Raw genomic sequence first — 20,569 nt, forward strand, 5'->3', positions numbered from 1 at the left:
AGTCGCTAGGACAACAAAAAGTCCGGGCGAGAAAGTAGGTAGTAAATCGTAGCCACTTCATCTGTTTTTCTAGTGTCTCGTAATTGTTTTTGCTTGGCAATTGCACCACTGCCCTTGGCAAAAATCAGCATTTTGAATTTTTGTTTGTATTTTGATTTTACTGTTGTTTTAAACTTTTTTTTTTCTAATTTCGGTGATAATTCAACTCATCGAACCGGTTCGCGAACCGGTTCAAGCTCCCGAACCGGTTCGGTATGTGATTTTATCGAACCGGAACGAAATGATTTTGCCTGAACCAGAACCGTAACTGAACCGGTATTTTTTTCAGTTCGACACACTGGTTAAGAAGTTAAGAACTTAGCCCCGCTAAGTTTCTTGGTGGGGCTAAGGAATTACTGTATTTAGCACGTTCTTGCATAATTTGTGATCCCCTAACTGAAATCCCACGTTCATAAAAGAACGCCGATTCTGGGCCTCCCCCGTGGCGTCTGCGCTAGACCACCCATGACCGGCTGAGCCCGCCAGCCTGAGTGCGCCTTGTGCGCAAGATAAGTTGGGAAGGTCGGCGCGGCGGAGAAATACGAGAGCAGAAAAGGCAAGAGTGTAGCCAAGGTCGCAGGCAAGTTATACAGGGGAGGGCAAGCGGGTGAGGAAAGTGGGAATTCGGTCATCGCCATGGGGTATTGCGTATCACATTTGTCTGCTGGATGGGAGCATAAAGGTCATTGCATTGTGGTCATTGCATAAAGGTCATAAAGCATTGTGCATAAAGGTCGGGACAAAGCAGCATAAAAGGTGGGAAAAACGCCGGTTTATCCCCACCCGCGTTCGTTGTGTGAAGCGAACCACACGCACCCGAGTGTTGTATCATCGGTTTTTTAATGCATTGTTTCTATGGGGAGTTTGCCGGGACTGCGGTGATCCGCCATAAGAAGCGGGTCGTCGTAATACTGGTCACGTACATCGGGGTTCTGCTGTCACTGTACTTATTTTACTTTTAGCTGTAAGCTATTGCAGCTAAGACAATTTTTTCAAAGAAGTAAGCGACACTTTGCAGTTTTGTCCCGCGTGTCACTAAATGATGACGTCGATGATGCTGGTTAGACAATTGCTCTTCATACAGTGCTGAAGGTTGCGAAAAAAACCTTACCTGTTCCAGTCAGCAGTTATTTATTCCCTCCATAACAAAATTTATACTTCACTAAACATGAAAGATGTCGGAAGTGTGGAGCAGTGATTCGCCAGTGTTTCTGTTGTGTTGTTATTGGGAGTACGTTGTGTTCATGTTGTTTTTTGCAATTTTTGTACGTTTAGTAATGAACACCACCTGAATAACATTGCTTAATACAGCGGGCATTGTTCCTACTCTCCCATTAAGAGGGGCTGTGGCTCTTGACTACTTTCACTATCAGCCCGGCGTTGATACTGAAAGCAGTTAAGAGAGAGCACCGCTGCCCCTGAAAAGGCCTACAGAGAGACACTGGATTGAGTTTTTATTAATTCAGTGTAATCAATGCGTTAATTCACTTTTTCTTTATTTTATATTTATTATGTACTTATTAGCAATGGCATAGTGCAAAGATTGCCTCCAACAGTTTTCATATGAATAATGTGTGCCTCTGTGGCGCAATGGGATGGACTGCAGCTTCGCAATGCAAGGGACCCAGGCTCGACCCAGACTAAAGGGAGCGGTTATTTTTTCGAAGCCTCTGTTCGGGTGTGCGACGCCATGACCCCGGACAAGCTACGGCGACAAGCTGGACCCCTAATGTGCTCTGCACTTACAAAATAGTTTTGGGCCTCCAAGGGATTTGAACAGGGAACTTTTGAAAATGTGAGACTAGTACCACTGTTGCTCAATGAATTAGGCTGAATGAAGGTGGGCCAGGTGAATGCGTTGCGGCCTTTGAGTTTGAAATGTCTTCGGTACATTTACTGAGGCCCGCATAATAATTTGAGCGCTGTAATTACAGAAGCAGCAATTAGGCAAATAGAAAAGTACGTCCTCACTAAATATCCTCTTTGCTTGGTGACGCCGATGTGGGTATGGGCTGCGTCATTGTGAAAGAGAGAAAAAAAGGACAAAGGCAAACCTAGTGAATGCATGCCACTAAATGTCCTAATGCAAATGTGGGTATGTGGAGAGTCATCAGAATAAGATAAAAGATACTAAAAAAATCCCCCCACCTCCCCGAAGGGGATCGTCCGGAAATGCGAATGCATTGGGTGCACCGAATTCTTCTTTGCGGTATCGTTGCCGCGAAGGATTCGACTTCACCGACTTCCATCGCTATCAAGGCGCCAGTCGGCAAGCAGTCACGGAGAGAGGCGCGCGCTCCCTGCATTTATATGCACAGCGAGCGGAGAGGGGTACGCGGAGAGGAGAGAGAGACCCGCGCCAGCCAGCGCGCGAGCTCTCCCTCCGCCCCGAGCTCCGCAATGCGAGCACCCTCACACGCCGAGCGCGCTCCTCCTCTCCACTTGCCCTCCGCTACTCCGCACCTGCTCCGGTTGCTAGGCGCGCGCCACAGCTGTTGCTAGGCGCACGCTGCTCAACGACGCAAGACAACCCGCAGCTAAGAAATGCATTCGCATTTAAAAGGTGCAAAAGGTAAAGGATGATGATAGTAGTAAGAGGGCATGCTCAGCAATTTGACACTCTCGCTTTTGCAATCGTATCGCAAGGAGTGCTTAGGTGTCCTCACAACTTTTTGTTCAGCCTTTAATAGTGCAAACTTCGTAACTTTGCTTTTTGCACTCATGGAATTAGTGAGCTCGGTCTGGAAGGTATGGGCCAGAAGCTTGAAGTGGTTTGACGGTTATTTCTAGCTTCACCTGTCCCTCACTAAGAGCTGTGCAATCCCATAGCCAATGCTGATATTGTGCTGGGATTCACACTGTAGCAAAATTCTGAGAATGGTGAAAGGCCATAAACTGCTTCTAGCTTCTTGTGCATACAAGAAACATTTTCCTGTTGCAGTTCTGTTCCTGTCTTCCCAGGTGCACCAAACTTCTTGACCCACTTGGCACTGATGAGCCTCTGCACTCCATCAGGGGTACAACGTGCCCTTTGGCAAGTTGCTATAAAATTTCCCAGCTTTTTTTTTCAATATGACTGTTACACACATGCAGGGCACCTGCTACTATTATACCTTGCAGTTCCACAATTCTATTACTAGTAGATCCGTTTAACTCCAAAAAGCTTTATTGTAAACATTAGGATTTGCAGTAATTTTTGTATCTGTACAAAAACAAGCAGGACTTGGGCTTAGTGAACTTTAAATATTACTACACTACCAACAAAGTTTGCTTTACAGAACAGAGTAAAGTCCCCAAGAGAGAGAGGAATTTTACTGAAATGAAAAAACACAGAAAGGTCGGCCTGATGGTAGTATATCTGGCCAGATATTCTGTGTGAGGGAAGGGAAAGGGAAGGAAAGAACGTAGATAGAGGACGAGAGAGATGAAGATGGCGGAGAAATGAATAAATGGCTATGTACAGAAGATGCCTATACTTGCGTTAAAGTTCAGCCGGACGGGCCTCAACTACAATATCGCTTGAGAGGCCGCTGCTGCGCAATGTCAGCACAGCTTTAAATGCCTTGTGGGAACGCTGCGCGTCTGAAAACAAGGAGCCAGCATGAACTACATGCGGTTCCCGTTCATCACTTTCCAGAAGGGCGTATTAGCTACAAGTAGCATACCGTAAGATAGAATACCTCTTGTGCTGGAAAAACCAGCCAAGGGAAGGATTGGTCAGAAGAGCAGTCACACATGTGCGAGTCTCTGCAAATAGACTGAGATAATCTTTTCCAGATATAGTACTGTGTGCATCCCAATTTTTCTACCATTTGACGAGTGGGTCATTTACTTTAGCTCAGCTTCTGAAGTGCGTAACAGATCTATGGTTGTGTGAGGGTCTACCCTGCGAAAGTAATGGTGGAACCGGCAGTGTTTCAATAAATTCTCACTCAAGACTAATCGGTTCTTTCACAGTGTTCGAGGAACGTATATCAAGCGCAAGCATAAAAAGAAGATATTATAGAGCCTATGTCGATTGCAAATTGCTGCGACTGGCTCAAACACTGGGAAATACAGCTACACCAACACAAAAGCAATAGTGTCCTTTGCTACTTAGAAAAACAGCGCTAAAATTAAGAGGAACGAAGGAAAAGGCAAGACAAAGACTCCGTCTAGTTTTCAGAGCACAGATTCAGCGACTGTGACGGCTGCTCAGTTCAAACACTTTGTGGGGCTTGTAAATAAGCTATCAAACTACATATTCCTCATCGAAGAGGTGGTGGACACTTAATGACCAGCCAAGAATTTGCCTGGAGCAAGGTTCATGAACTGGGTCACATGAAGTCCCCCCCACCAAGTCAGAACACCACTGTTTCATCTTGATCCTGCTACAGACGACAAGTAATGGCAGAAGCACAAGTTCAACAATGATTGGGAGTAAGAAAGAAAAGACCACACAGCCTTGGGGTAGATTGGACAAGGGGCCATACGTTTTCATCGTTTATTCATAATGTTGAAATAAACCTGGGCTGTACAGCCTCCGGCTACATCACACTATAGACAATGCATTTGCACAATCAACAGATCGGCGGCCTCGTAGAAACCGGTATCAATAAATTAGCACAAGAAAACTGCAGCCACCAGTTAAAAGACCCTGCTGCGCTGCAGCACACACCAGGCAATATAGCCAACCATAATGGCCGGAAAGACGTCGTAAACCTGTCGGGGCTGTAGACTAGCGGCAAAAGGAGGGTCTCGTTCTTGAAGAAAGGGGGCAAAGATGGGAGACGGCAAGGGGGGGATGGCTCTGTTCTTGCGCACCATCAATGGTTGCTGCTGTCAGAATCGTCAGTCCGAGCGTCGCGCACTAGACGACGCCAACCTTGGATCCCAGAGCCTGAAACGAGAGAACCGTTTCCTCACTTAACACGTAGCATCGACTAGGGAAGTATGATGACACCAAGGACACTGATCGCCACTAACAAGTGAGTCACTTCTTGATGTAAAGGTTGCAGCGCCGGAAAAGGCAAAACGATTTAGAACCTCCATTGTCACTTGAAATCTCTTCACACGCGGGTGGAGGTCAATGGGAGAGGCCTTCATCCTGCAGTGAACCTAAATACTGTTGTTGTTAATGATGATGATGAATCTGCATTCCTTGTGCACGGTACGGTGAGCGCATACCTGAAGAGCGCAGGTGGTTCAATGACGCGAGCATGCGAATCATGAAGGAAGCTGGCACAGTGATGGTGTCCTTGGTTTCCTCAAGCATCACCTCATTGCGTTTGATCATCTGCACGAAAGGAGGAACAAAGAAAAAAAGGCAGTCATGTGACTCGACATGCCAAGGTCAAGAATATCAGCAGCAACGTACAACTTGGGCAATGCAAGCTGCTTTCTTCAGCTTACGTTTGTTGCTCAAATATATGGGTATGCCAAGGATCTTATGAAGAAATCATGAGGACCCAACGAAGCTTCTTTGACATCAACACGACAAAGAGGCGGCCTAGAGAACGTTAGAGTTGTGTAGAAACTTGAACAGTATTACACGTATAAAAAAAAAAATAGATGCAAGAAAGTTGAAGGCCCCACACTAGTGGCTTTTTTTTTTTAACTAATGCAGCTGCCTTGCCAGCAGCACAACTGCCATTCGGTCAAATTAAATAACCAACATACCTCGGCAGCCTTCTCAACGTCGAAGAAAGGTTCCTCCCTAAGGGGAGCCCAGATCTTTATGTCGTAGTCTATCCCGCTTGATGCCAATACTGCAAAGAAAATGAGGCATGAGAGAGCAAGAGGAATTTCCAATCACTGCATGCACTGGCCAATCAGAATCCTGAGCTTTCTCTTTTTCTCCCCCATGGTAAATCCAGTTTGAGTTGGTTGCCTGTTCACAAAATAAGATGCCGTCTATGGTTAAACCTACACAAACTGAAATGGGGAAGTCACAGCAACAAATGACAATTACTGGCAACATGACTTGTCAACAACGAAAAAGAAAGAAGGACTCAGAGCATCAATTTTTTATTCATTCATGCATTCATTCATTTATTTACTTTAAAACTGACTAGATACAAGAACAACTGACAAAGTTGCATGCACTTTTTCCGTTACAAAAACTTGATTATCAGCAGGTGCTAATAACTACAATTTTCACTGCAGCTAGCAGGGAAAAACTATTTGCATTGACTGGCTAACAATTAAACTACATAGTTTGACTATTTTTGTTTGTTCGCTCGGACTAACTTGGAAACAGCTACAGCCTCCAGAAGATATAGCTTGAGCAAACAGTGCGTTATGGAAGTAATGCTGCCAAAACTGAGGAAATGCACTACAGTTAAAGCTGGATTTTTTTCGTTACATCCAGGTTTTTGTTACACGCAGGTTTCAAGTTAAAACTCGTGGGAATGAAGTAGAAACGAAATCAATATGCTAGGCATCAGTGATGCTGAACTCACCCTTGTTCAAGGATATATTTCACCCTGAAAAACTGCGTGATTTGCATTTGCTGCTACTACACGGCCCCCGAATTCACAAACGTAACTAAGTATCACTTTTGCTTTTTGATATTTTTCGGTGCCTTAACGAGTTTCAAGAACCAACTCATGCTGAAAGGGCGCCTTTTCGCGAACTTCATGCTTTTTTCTGCAGTCAAAATTGTTGAAGGGATGCTAGCTGGGACACTGTACCGGGCAGTGACGTTCGTCTTTCTCGTCGGCGGAGACGGCATTTAAAATTGTCAGCTTGTCTTAAAAAGGCAAATCTTTTCTTCTTCAGGCAGCAGAAATCATCCACGAACTCATACCACAGATATCAGGGGACACACGCGACTACACGCCGACAAGCAGGCATAGCACCTAACCGACACCGCGCTCACACGTGGAAAAGCACGAGAGATTGCGGTGCGGGCGAACTTTGCTAAATTAGTGCATTTCGCCAGCCGATTTTTCAGAAAAAAGGGCAAGAAACCTTGACTCATCAGCGTAGCGAATTCATTACATCCAGGTTAACCGTTGCAACTCATTGCAAACACATGGGCTTCAATGAAGGTCGAAATGGGGAATTGAAAAACTTCTGTTAAATCCAGGAATTCGTCACATAGAGGTTTGTTACATCCAGGTTTAACTGTATTGGCTTTTCCAGTAGTGCATTTGATCAGGAAATAGGCCGGCTGTGTGGACGATGCACTCTTAAATGGCCACTACCTTACAGGGGCTATGAAGACAAATATGTGCTTTATTCAAAAGATTTGGTGTTTTATAATGTCTCGAGTGCTTTTCCTGCAGCAGTTGATGCTTTTTTCACTGAGAAATTTATCAATTTAAGTTCAAATTTTGATTGTCCCGCCAAATTGTTTGTTTCGTGACATTTGCAATGACGTAACCAGGACAGGTCTACAAACGAACGTTAGTGTGCTGTTTAGTCTAGAGCGTATTACGGAGCACCTTGTTTATGGTCAGTCCTCCTAGATGGCGCCACCGTACTGTGCGGGAACGCTGTCCACCTTTGCTTTGTTTCTAACCGCATTTGCACTTGGCTTGTTTTTGTTACAGTAGGTAGTAATCGTTTCGTGAAACATGGGGTGTGCTTGACAAACAGGGTCCCGTACGACAATGTCGCTTACGCCAATGAGCTAGTGTCGTCTGAGACAACCCAAAGCGCCGGACTGCTGCACAGTTATAACAAGCATAGTGCGCGCAGTGCCAACAGCAGTACACACTGGTACTTCTATGGTTACGTGTACTTTCATAACTTCCATTGTTTGCCCTACGATTCTTAATGCTATAAAATGAATATGCATTACACTTAAGCGAAAACAGCTCGTTCTGCAAGCCTATGAGCCCTGCCTAGTTTGCGTTTGCTTTTGCCAGCCTCAGCCAATCGCACAGCTGTGCATAGGTTCTAGTGCGGGAAATGAGCTAATGAGTCACGTGGTCGTTTCTAATTACATAGCTTATTTGAGCGAAGTTTATAAAGGCGTGCCAGTATATAATGGGGCAATCTTTTGAATGAACCACACTTGTGTTTTGTCTGTATGGCCCCTTTAATTAACCACTCACTAGAATTTTATTTTTGTGCGCCACATTTGTAAACTGCCCAGAGAGAACAGCATGGGCTCAGTGCTAGGCACAACAAAGCTCCTTCACTATCACAATTGCCATCACTGCCATTATCATCATCAGCCTTTTTATGCGTCCTCCTGCATGAAGACTCCTCTCGTAGACTTCTTAACCGCTCCTGCCCTGAATCCATCATTTGCAATAAATTTTCTTATGCTGCCGAGCTTCGTGTGTTTTTTGCTGCCCTCCACCCTCTCTACCTTGGTAGCCAGGTCTGCAACGCGTGCACACCACACGGCCAGCCCAAGCTCACTTCTCTCTCCCAATCTGAGTGACGCTGTCTTCCACACGCATTGGTATCATGTCCATGCCCTAAGCCCTTTCAACCTCTCTTTCCAAGAAGTTGTCCACACTTTTGAACCCCGTTTTAAGACGGCGTACAGGCAGCCCGATTTTGCTCAATGTAACGTGGAGAGCAGAGCGGGGGCGAGAAAAGAGGGGGCAATTACGGCACCACCGACCGGGGTCAAACGGGTGTGGCTGCAGGCAGTTGACTACGTGGTGGTCTGCCTCCATGATCATGACCAGCTCGCACGTCTCCTTGTGCCAGATGAAGATGTGGCCGCAGTCCGAGCCGCTCATCACAAACTCGCTGCCCCAGAAGGTCGCCTCCTTGATCTGCAACAGGGCAGCAGCCAAAGAGCAGACTATCAATCCTACTTGGACCAGAGCGGAGCATGCTACGATGCACCCTGACATCATGAACACAGGTGCAGACAAACCGTTTTGCCATTTTGGGGCAGGCGCACTAGTATGCCACACACCATGAGACCGAACTCACCATTGTGCGGGAGTTGCGGTGGCCAGTGTAGCGCTTGCGAGCACGCGGCCCCGTCACCGTCTTGGCGCTGGCCGGCTCCTCCGCGCATTCCTTCTCAAGGTGGAGGTCCTCCGCCATCGCCCGCAGAACACTGTCCGAATCGGGAACCATGTTCTCCCTGCACAACACAGTGGGCGAGGGGAACCAGGGTTGTCTTTGTAGGCTATCAGAGCAGAAGATGCTGACCTGCCACAGTTGTAATGAGTTAAAGTAATGTAAATGTAATGTAATGTAATGTAATGTAATGTAATGTAATGTAAAGTAACCCTAGGAACTCTCGGCTTGGTTGCGCGTGCGTGTGCTACCCACATTTACCTGAGAAATTGCAAATTTCGGTGTTTGCATTGGCGGTTGCGAAGTACTTGGTTGTAAACGCTATTAAAACAAAACCGTTATTAGCTTCATATTCCCTTCAAAAGCAAAACCACAATTCCCGCAGGCCTAAACAACATGCGCTTACTGCATCCAAGTCAGATTGTAATGTGTCACAGTTAATATTGCAGTACATGACACAGTCATCAGCAAACAGTCCAACACAAGATAATACAGAAATAGGCAAATCGCTGAAATAGGCATATCAGGAAAAGCGAAGGGCTGAGTTTGCTTCAGTGCGGAACCCAAGAGGTGACGTTGGCAAGCAGAGAAAAACCAAGTTCCTGCAGACAAAAAGGGGCACTGACACAAAAATTCTGCGTGCTGTTTTTTTTTTGTTGTTGCAAATACATAGCTAATGACCTATTTATCACGTGTGGAAACCTCATTTGCTTTAGCGGGCGACGGTTGTTTAATTAGAGATGTTTTTAATGAGCCCAGTCGCACTTTTGGTTTCAGCAAGTGCCACAAAAGGTTGTACTTCGTACAAACAAAGCTGTCCATGTAACTGTCAGACGTATATCAGAGCAGAGCTGCCGTAGTACTGTCGGTTCGGCGTCGGCGGCAGTTTTCGCTGATGCCCCAATGTACTGATCTCGTCAGCCACTTAATTAAAAAGTGACAGCGGACGTGATGCAGGCACTGAGAGAGCAAATTGCCGCAGTGGCTTGAGAATGACACGCGGCGCTCAAGGCAGACGGTGGGGGGACACGCGCTGGGAGCAGCCAGCCTGTCTTCCTACAGGTTTGCCTACAGGTTCAAAGCTTAACACTGCAGCAAATATTCGATTGCCGCTCTTGTAAGCAGTGCAGATGACGATTTTTAATGCAATTTGCCATCACATCATTACCTGCTTCCTTGTATCTCCAACTTTGTTTGCACCACGAGTCACATTTAGTGGAGCAGTAACAAGCTATCACCCAAGCTACCTGCGCCCCTTCATGGCCACGGCCGCCGCCCACACAGCGACCGTGCTGGTGGTATACGCGGCTCCCTCAGTGCGCCTGTCGTGTGACCGACGCATTCTTGCGTCCAGTGTAATAAAAAGCAATAAAAATAGAATGCCTGGAATCGCTTTAGAACTTGGGTCGCAGCCAGCTGCCCGATGAGTCAAAGAAATCCCGGCGCCTCTGCCACTAACAATCGGATCGTTTGAAGCTCAAGATCAAAAGGCGATGTTCTTTATTTACTCCACATCCAAGTAGATGTCGATCTCGGAAGGACCTGTGCTGGCTGCTCGGTTGCGTCACGCACACTTGATTTCAAAAATGTTCTAGGCTGTATTTGCCCCTGATATTTTGCAGATGATGTATGTGCGTTCACGCCAATCTATCTCCCAAGTTTTCTCGCCTTCAAAATTTTGTGTCTGTACTCCTTTAAGGAAAAGCCTGTAAAATCCAACCAACTGATTAAGTAAAATCAAGAAAAACTGCATCGACTTGATTGCCAGCATCAACAGCTGACATAAGGTGTAAAGGAAACCAGCGAGTTGAGCCCCGTAAACGATTGCAAAATTGCCAGTGACGGTAAAGTCACTGAACTAAGGTTCACAAGGGATGGATTCACCTGGGCACAGAATGACCTCTACTGCTGGCGGGAGAGGCACTGTCGCGGGCACGTGGTGGGCTCGCCTCTGAGGAAGCCCGCGGTGGCGTCGCTGATTGTCTGCGAGACAGCAAGCGTAGGCACTACAAATAAAGAATCACACTCGCTAGAAAACTACGGGGTAGCAGTAAAATAAAATCTAAAATCTACCAGAGATTTCATAAGGAGGAGCGGACAAGACAGGGGGTTGCCCTTGAATGGGACATAAAGCACTTCCTTTTTTGCTGAATCTTTTGGCACTTGCGAGGGAAGTCTATTGTAGTTTTCTGTTGCGTTCAAACAACCTTCAGATACAAGATCTTTTTTTCGAAATTTTGGCAGAAACCTTTCGTGGTACTCAGGAGTGGGCTCCAAAAACCTTCTGAGATACTAAGCAAGCACAACTATACTTGATGTTATGAAAGCCTGGTTCGGAATTTCAAAAATCCTAGAGTTATCCAAAAATTGGAGCTGTAAGAGCACTGAGTTAAGGGGTGACAATGCTCTTAAAACAGCTTCCTCTAATTGTCAAGTAAACTCTGTGAAACTTGTCAGTCTTGCTTCTTTTTCCGCTGATTTCAAATATGTGACTATTTTTTTTTCCAGTTGGTCAATTAGTTCGCACAATAATTAGAGATAATTGGCCATTTTTGGAGGAACAATAGACAAAACAGTGCTAGTGAACCCTGGTGAGTGCAATAAGAGAATCGGTTTTTTGATGCACCACACAGAACTAGTTTTACAGCTCATTAAACTTTGGTGGCACCAGTGGCAAGGAACCATTTTGAGTGCCCATTTCAAACACCGAAGTTTAATGAGCTGTAAAATTAGTTCTGTGTGGTGCACCAAAAAAACCGATTCTCTTATTGCACTCACCAGGGTTCATAGTATTGGAAAATATAAAGATTACAGTTATGTGACTAGCACTGTTTTGTCTGTTGTTCCTCCAAAAATGGCCAATTATCTCTAATTATTGCGAGAACTAATTGACTTACTCAAAAAATAGTGCCATATCTGAAATCAGAGGAAAAAAAGCAGCAAGACTGGCAAGTTTCACAAAGTTTATTTCACAACTAAAGGAAGCTGTTTTAAGAGCAGTGTCCCCCCTTAACGCGTCTTTAGCGTATTAGCCACCTATTTGTAGTTGAGATGTCCGTCATCACTGAGAACCGAAACTCACCTTCTCCAATGAAATGAGGATTCGTCGTTCAGATTCGGGTTCTCGTCCTCGCTTGTATTTTCAGCACTGGCGTCCCTCACCGGTTCGCATGCGTCTCCTCCTACACAGAAAACCACCAACATAGCATACGAAATTCCTTCATCACTCGCTGTGTGGCACAGATAGTTAGACCCATGGGTTGTTTATCGGTAGAACAATACTCGAACAACGAAGCCAATTTGGCAACAACTCACTGCACTGCAAAACAGTTCATATCTAAATTGGGTACATTCTACATGCAAAAAAACATTAAACATGCAAACCATTTTGCTTTCAATGCCAAAGTACCTATTTTTGAGTGCATCACTGCAAAACTAGTGCTACATACTTTAAACTTCTACAGCTTCAGACTTTTTTTTTCTTTTTTTTTTTAATTTAAAGACCCAATTTGAAATTCTGATTTGACAGGACACAATGATCTAAACGTGTTTAATGCAAGCAATCTGTTTTGGATTAGCCCAGGAGACTGTAAAAATACAGTAAAGCCTCGTTAAATGAGACACTGCTACAAGAGACAATTGGTTATAAGAGACATTTGAATTAGTAGGCGTGGAAACAAGACAAGCTTATGTTTTTTTTTTTAATAAATTGCATGGCTTAATTTGAACACTGTGGTTACTATGTAAAGCAGGGTACTAAATTATGCGCCTTATCAAACACAACACTCGCGAAAGTTTAATTAGGCACCCTGCTGTTCTAGACAAACACAATTCTCAATCCCCACGCCCAGAAAAAAAAAAAACAAAAGTGCATTCAGTGCTTAATTTCGAGTGCCCTACCCTAGTTTCTGGATTTCCAGCTTGCAAAAATAAAAATAATGAAGGAAGAAATTCTCAATGTGTAATCAACAAAGGAATGCATCGCTTACCCATGTCCTTGGACGCTGACGAGATATCTTCCAGAAGCCCGTCGCCCTTTCCGTTCTCCCCGGCTGGCGAGATGTTTTCCGCGGCTGACTGGAAGCACTCGTTCTCCGAGATGCTTTCGACCGAGTCTTGGAAAGCGGCATCGTCGTCATCGTCTGATGGATTTGGCGAGTGCTGGGGGCCGGCTGTTAGCAACGAGCGTGGGCTAGGCCTCGAGGCTTCTTGCCGGCTGCTGCTGCTGCTGCCACCACCACTGCAACCAAGAAAGGGGGGGCAGACATGATGCCACTCCTCCAAGGTGTCGGACCGGAACTGAAATGGTATTTTTGCCGGAAATGAACCTAAACCATTGTTTTTTGAGCCCGCTGAACCCCAACTTGAACTGAACCGAAAAAATAAATAACGGTTACCGGTTTGCAACAAAACGGTTAAATAACCCATTGTTGATAACAGGCAGTCAATGCCATTTGGGGCTTTTTCTCTCAAGCACCATCAACTTCACAATCCCTCGCGCCCTTTTCCCTTAGGATTAGTCAAAATGCTCTCTTCGTGGCAGAAATACTGGGAAAAGATTGTGCACCAGTATTGCAATAAGATGTTGTTGCTGGTTGCGCAAGCAGGGAGCAAGGCTGGGAAAAAGAAATGTCACACATCTCAGTCCAGCCTGGCAGATGATTGTAGCAGCGACATTGCCTTTCCCTTGCTGAAACTGTGCAGGGTAATCAGACTGCAAGATTGCTGCACTGCGTACCAGCCAATGCTCAAACCCCCAATATGCCTACTTGTAGAGCCTCAAAAATGCTAAAATTTCGGCAGGTTGGAACATAATCGTGAGAATGTAAACAGCACGACAGACGGGACAGAGGAAGAAAGAGGCATACACTTGCGCTGACTATAGAAACCGCATTTTTTAAATTTGTTTGTGGCATCTGCTTTATACAAGTGAGGCGAACCCCATGCAAAGAAAGAAGGAAACAGGACGCGAAAAGAGGCCACGGAAATAAGAAACACACAACAGGAGGACAACAGAAGACACATGCCAATTGAAAATTTCGAGTGTCAATTCGAAGTTCGAGAGATAGCAATCTTTAGAATTGAGAGATGTGCCCAGCGTTGGGTACTACACTTTCTATAGTTCAGTGATTGCCTCTATAGAGTCTTTTGTGCTAAGGTCTCTTATATAGGTAAAGCTACTCTTCACAGATAGATAGAACATGCTGTTGCATGTGAGTGCACGCGTGAGTGCATGCATGCATGTGTGTGCTTCATATGGAAGTTTTTAGTAGACTGTTTTGATATAGGGATGCAAGCAGCATTCTCTTTTGGCTGACGTGGTAGCAAGCCCAATACCAAAGTCGCCGCAGCCCGTGGTTGGCTATATTTTTCTGCTGCGCCTCCTTCACGATCGAATTGGTGGGCTTTACAGACAATGAGGTCAAAGCCCACCTTGCCACATTGAAAGAACTAGCCTTTAGTAACTTGCTTGACTTCATTATGGCCTCAAGGACGTGGCTTTCACCAGAAAAGATAAGAAACATACAAAAACGTTCAAATTTTTCACTATACAGTGTCAGCAGAGACATAATAGGGAAATAATTAAGACAGAGTTAGCAGTGCGTCAACTCCTTGTTAACGTTAAAATTGTACAATAAAATGCAACAAGAGGCATAAGAAAATCCCAGTCATGCCTCTGGGCAGTGCTTTATGTGGATGACACAAGGGTTGTGCGAAAAACTGGCTGGTATGTCTTCCTTAATATATGACCAAGCTGATTGAACCTGACTTTAAAATTGCGCACTTTTATTTGAAAAAAGCAGTATTTTGAATGGAGAAAAATTGTATTTGATTTTTATCGTGGCTGAGACTACACAACTGTTTTTTGGCACTTCGCTATTAATTCAGCTCTTTGAACCGGTTCACAAATTGGTTCATGCTTCTGAACTGGTTCGCGAACCGGTTCGGTACATGATCTAGTCGAGCCGGAACTGAACTAGAACGAAATGAATTTGCCAGAACCCGAACCGTAGCCGGACCAGCGTTTTTTTGGTTCGACACACTGCACTCCTCCATCTTCAAACCTGCCTAAAGTGCATGGGTAAGTTGGCACCACATGACCACGATATTTCACAGCACAAAAAGCAAGGCCTGGCAGACTCAAGACTTGTACTGACTTCTTTTGCTGAGGTTTACTTAACAAACAGGCACAGGTGTAATCCCCTGCTTCTGAAGCAGGCGATTTGCTGAGGTTCATTAAAATACCTCAGCTGAAGTCAGTACTGGCTCTCCTCTGTTTCTCCCATCACTCCTTGCTTAGTGCTGTGAAATCTATCGATAACACTTAATGTAGTCACCCGCCGCGGTGGCTCAGTGGCTAAGGCGAGGACGCAGGTTTGATTCTCAGTCGCGGCGGCCGCTTTTCTGATGGGGGTGAAAAGCAAAAACACCCATAAGTACGAGATTTCGGTGGACGTTAAAAGAACCCCAGGTGGTCAAAATTAATATGGAGCCCTCCCCTACGGTGCTCCTCATCGCCTGCGTTGCGTCGGCGCGTTAAACCCTATAATCAATCAATCAATCAATCCATCAACTTAATGTAGTCTGGGCGTAGCAAGAGAGAACTAGACAGCCAACACTATACCTGAATCAAATCTAGTAAGAAATGTTCTGCACAACGGAAGGACTGTAAAATCTGAAGCCTGTATGAACATAAGAAATATCCAAATGAAATGAGTTCTGATGCCGTTGAAAGATAATGACTACACATTCCAAGTCACCAGGACCACTAAGGATTTTAAGTTAGTCTGGTGTTCCAGTAATTACGGGTGCTTGTCTGGCCCAGGCAGTGCATTTAAAAAAGCTGGGACCACCCACCTGTCGCACGCGGGGCAGGCGCTGCTTCGGAGCCGCTGCTGCCGTTCGGCGTCTTGAGAGGCTGCCTGGCCCGACGTGCTAGCGCTCGCCTGAGACAAGTCGAGCACCGCAGCGCTCGAGGAAGAGGAACCCGGGGCGGCCTCGGCGCCTTCCTGGGCTAAACTCTGCTGTGCAGCCCTGCTGGCCATCTTGCGTCGAATGCGCTGCTTGATTGCTGCAAGCAGTGCGTCACAACTTCTGTAGGCAAGAGCATTAGAAACACTGCCACCTGTAACAAATCTTACCCTGATTATATTAAGGTCCTAAATTCTCAACAACCAACCAAAAGCTCGTGCTGCTGCAAAAGCTAACTACATTAGTCATGTGACAGAACAGCCCCGAAGCACTTTTGTCTTGCCAAGTTTTTCGGAATAGTACAACACTATGCATACAGACTGCAAAACAGAACAATGTTTATTCACGCGGACTGTGAAATCTACAAGTGTCCTGTTTTCTTTCGTTGTGTGCAGGGACACCACATGGCGCAAAAATGAGACAATGCAACACCAATCAGCTCACAGTCAAATTATGTGGGAAAGTAGACTTTCAGAGGTCCCTAAGCCTGACTATAAGAACAACATCAAAATGGTTGGATGCACAAAATGCGACAATAACTTGAGTGGGTACTTCCAGCATGCCACCAGGTTCAACAGTGTGTGTCTCTCACTGCCAACACTAATGTACAGCCGGTAAAACGCTTGTCTATAACAGTGATTTCGACTTCAACCAGCTACATCCGAAAACTGCCGAAACATACTCGTTCCAAACATGTCGGAGGCAAAAGCGAAGGGCTAAGATTTCAGAATTCTGCAGTAGTTTTATTCAAATCCCGCTCCGGCGGGGCAGGATAGGGCTGAGAGTACGAACGCTGTGTTATAGACAAGCCTTTTACCGGCTGTACTGCAAGCCACTGGCATCTTCAGCCAAAACAACCGTGTCCCAATTCAGCAATTTCAGTTGCTACTGCAACCAAGTTTAATTCAATTCCTCTGAAAAGTGCTTAAAGGTGTTATGAAGACAAAAATACAACTTCGTCCAATTCGAAAGAACTAGCCTTTGATACCTAACTCACTCCAATCTCCACTCCAGCCACGAAAGTTGTTTTTTTACCAAAAAAAAAAAAGCAAGAAATAAAGAAAATCTTTCTATTTTCCCACTATGGTCACATAATATTGGCAGGAGTGATGTAACCATGGGCCAGCACTAAAGACATTGTTATGAGTGTTGTAACCTGTTAGCATTCAAGTGATACAACCAAACGAGACTAGAGGCCCCACTACAAGTGCCTAGCCATATTTTAGGGTCAAAGCCCCTTAGGGGCTGGGGCTGTTGGCGTCTCCTGTTGTCGTCGTAATCGTCATCTCATGCAGTCACCGTACTAAAACACCAGGCAACTCATTTATGCCTCGCTCTAAAACGTAACACGTACTAAGAAAACACCTTGACACTCGTTTACGCCTCGCGCCAGAGAGCTTCGTGCTTCAAAGACAAGAGACTTTTACAGCAAAGCTGTATACAGCTCTACCGCCCGACGGTCTCATCTCCGTGTGCAAAAACGCCAAGGCGCCAAGAATACACTTATACACTGCATGCTTCGCCCCTCACCAGGTTTCACGTTGATGCCCGGGATTTTTTTTGGAAGTGGCATAGGTCTGTGGCCACCAATCGCACAAACAAGATTCTGTGACATCATAGAGAAATCACTAGAAAGTGGAAAGAGAATCGCTATGCCTGTTTTTCTTAATATCTCAATTATTTGTTTGATAATTGGTGTCATTTACATCAAGACAGAGCAGTCTTTTCAAAGAACTAAACTTGCATTTTGTCTTGAAGGCCCATTTAACGTCGATGAAGCAGAAAAGCACACAGGCAGGGCTCCTCACCTCTTGCGAGCCTCAAGCTCCTGGAGTGCCTCGCCACGGTGGCCTCAGCATCCTCGTCCGTGGAGCTGTCACCCGCACTCTGCCCCGTCGAGGCCGAAGACGAGGACGAGAGCGAGGAGGCCCCCCGGGGCCTCATGGAGGAAGAGGAGGAGGCCCCGCCGCCCGCCCGGTTCGCCGCCGTGGTGGAGTTGAACATGCGCGTCAGCACATCTGACATGCGCTGCATCAGGCTGGCGTGCAGGGACCGTGGCTGCGTCTCGCCAAGTGCTGAAAGGGCACATTCAAGGGGGCGCCCTTATATGACTCTCCAGGGCCGCTTTGAGGGGAGTTCTACAATATACAGGGTGTTACGACGATAATTGGAACACTTTAAATTTTTTTTCTTGAGCAACTCACTGCTCGGTTCGCGGTCAAACTTCACATGAATCTCGCATTTTGTGGTCTATTTTGTTTGACACCAGAAACAACGACGGTACTTACCTGTTTATACTAAAAATAAAGAAAAATAATTTTAGTCTGTGGGAAAATGGTGGCGATTTGGATGTTCGCGCGAGCCAGTGCACACTGATCTTGGAACGACGGCGTCACCTGCGGTATGCAGAGCGAAACGGACGATGGGGATTCCCGCTCCTCCAACAGCAGGAAGGAGCCAAATGGGGTAGCAGACGATCAGAAAATGTGAAAGCAGGTGAGGAAAAAATCCAACAATTAACCGTGGGGATATTTTATTGATTGGTATCAGCTGTTAAGCAACTATTTGTGATAATCATAAACTAGGGACGAAAGAGATTTTCTAATCGTCTGCTACCTCATTTGGCTCCTTCCTACTGTGAATCCCAAACGTGTGTTTTGCTCTGCATACCCCAGGTGGCGCCGTCGTTCCAAGATCAGCTTGCACTGACTCGCATGTAGGTACGCAAAAATCGTTTTTACTTCTTTTCAGGATAAACAGGCAAGTACCGTCGTCCTTCCCGGTGTCAAACAAAATAAACCACGAAATGTGACCTTCGTGTGCAGTTTGAGCGCAAGCCGAGCAGCGGGTTCGTTCAGGAAAAAGTTTTAAAGTGTTACAATTATCGTCGTAACATCCTGTACACCATTTGCAAAACTCCACTTCAGAATCCGGGCTGCGCGAGCACCCGTTTCATTGAAGCTGAGGGGCAAGTGCATTGGCAGGCCACCTAGGAAGCAAAAACCGAATTTTGCTAAACGGTTACTTTTAATAACAGAGCTCAATGAAACAAAGCTTGCTTTTAATATTAAGTAACATTAAATTATGCAATGTTTAGTTATTTTTCTATGGTTTTTGCTTTTATGACTTATGGCAGCAGCCACATACAGTGTACCACCACTTCAACTTTTTGTCAACAGATGGCAGGCGTCGACCTGCCCCATGCTGGCCCCTGTTTGCCCTTAGCCCAGGGGGGGGGGGGCAACTGTGGACTGGTTTTTGATACATAGGGTGCGCGGGCAGTTTCACACCTGGTGTATACTAAGTAACTCTGGATTACTGAGCAGTTTCTGGGCACCCCAGAACTGTTCCCACCACAGAAATTATATGGGCACATAAAATATGGAGCTGCCTGGAGCTGTTCAAAAGGACAAATGACAGGGGCCTATTACTTTACTGCACAGATATTGGCCCAGCGACAGATGGCTGGAAAGTTATTTCTTGGGCAACAGCAAACAGCACAATGCCAGGGGTCGGTGAACAGGGGAAGAGTAATATGAATATGAATAAAGCATGATAAAGCAAGACAGGGATAGGTAATAAAGGGAAATAACAAACAACGATGCAGGTAAGGTAATACAAATTAATACAGATAGTACATGCAAGGGAAGTACCCATAGGGATGCTTAGACAATACCACAGCGCATGATGTTCAGTGCGCCGCTACACTATGCGCACGTGCTACTAGTTTGGTGTAGTGTGGTGACGTTCTCATGTACTGCAGTAACGCTGATCTTCCTCCAACACGACACGCCGGAGCGTGTCCGCCGTGCGGGCCCTTGCTGGGGACGATTCACGCCCGCGGCAGTTGCAAAGTCCGGAACAAACTGGTTCTACTGGGGTTGTGTTCAGACTTAATTCTGCAAGCGGACGCTGCCTGCTGAGATCTCGCCTTACACCCTGTCTCGGACTCAATGTGCACCGGCTATCACAAGACCTGGAAAGAGAGTTCTTGTGTGTCTGTACTTTGGTAGGGCCGTGTGCAAAAAGCCCTAGAAAGCAGTGCAACCGTTTCTGCTTCTGTGTATAGATTCCACCATCTTGGTAGTTCATATCAGTCGACTTTGGCGGCTGAAATAAGAGTGCTACTCTACACGTCAACTCCATGTTGTTCCTGTACTGTCGATGTTAATCTCTTGCCACGAAGGAAACCTGTTAAGTTTGCTCTCAGATCTTTGTCGCCAACCCCAAGGCAGCACTTCTGCTTACCACTCGTTGACCACGCATGGCAGAGGCAACAGAGCTCAGTATGGGGACGCCTTTGCCAATGTAACAATGTGGACAGGGAAGCTTTAGCGTGACGTTTAGCAGTGCAGGCCAAGCAGGATGAAATGTAACCTAATGACTATGCAATCCTGGGTGTTTAGCTAGCCAGAAATTTACTGTCAAATTTATCATATCAATCAGATAGAAGTGCCTTTTTTTTTCTTAAAGTAGTATGGTGACTGTGCACTAACATATGTTATGGTAGTAACACGTTCCATTTATCCTTTTCGACACTTGCGCTTCCTTAGCAAACCCCACTTGTATCCAGGCTATGTCA

At 45.7% G+C, this 20,569-nt stretch overlaps 1 protein-coding gene across 1 annotated transcript in view; it reads right to left on the minus strand.

Annotated features, from left to right (window-relative positions):
• Positions 1 to 4,489: 4,489 nt before the first annotated feature.
• The window catches only part of LOC144152170 (DDB1- and CUL4-associated factor 6-like), a 29,587-nt gene continuing 13,507 nt past the window's right edge, over positions 4,490 to 20,569 (minus strand). The window contains exons 10-19 of the mRNA XM_077683386.1: positions 17,796 to 18,062; positions 15,874 to 16,087; positions 13,005 to 13,255; positions 12,098 to 12,197; positions 10,900 to 10,998; positions 8,923 to 9,079; positions 8,603 to 8,759; positions 5,698 to 5,786; positions 5,206 to 5,314; positions 4,490 to 4,918 (exon numbers count right to left, since the gene is read on the minus strand). Coding sequence (XP_077539512.1) covers positions 4,845 to 4,918; positions 5,206 to 5,314; positions 5,698 to 5,786; positions 8,603 to 8,759; positions 8,923 to 9,079; positions 10,900 to 10,998; positions 12,098 to 12,197; positions 13,005 to 13,255; positions 15,874 to 16,087; positions 17,796 to 18,062 — 1,517 coding nt within the window. The 3' untranslated portion in view covers positions 4,490 to 4,844. The remainder of the gene's footprint in view (positions 4,919 to 5,205; positions 5,315 to 5,697; positions 5,787 to 8,602; positions 8,760 to 8,922; positions 9,080 to 10,899; positions 10,999 to 12,097; positions 12,198 to 13,004; positions 13,256 to 15,873; positions 16,088 to 17,795; positions 18,063 to 20,569) is intronic.

The sequence above is a fragment of the Haemaphysalis longicornis genome, unplaced genomic scaffold (genome assembly GCF_048455015.1).
Source record: "Haemaphysalis longicornis isolate Haplotype H1 unplaced genomic scaffold, Haemaphysalis longicornis Haplotype H1 scaffold_9, whole genome shotgun sequence".
In the NCBI taxonomy this organism is placed as follows: Eukaryota; Metazoa; Arthropoda; class Arachnida; order Ixodida; family Ixodidae; genus Haemaphysalis; species Haemaphysalis longicornis.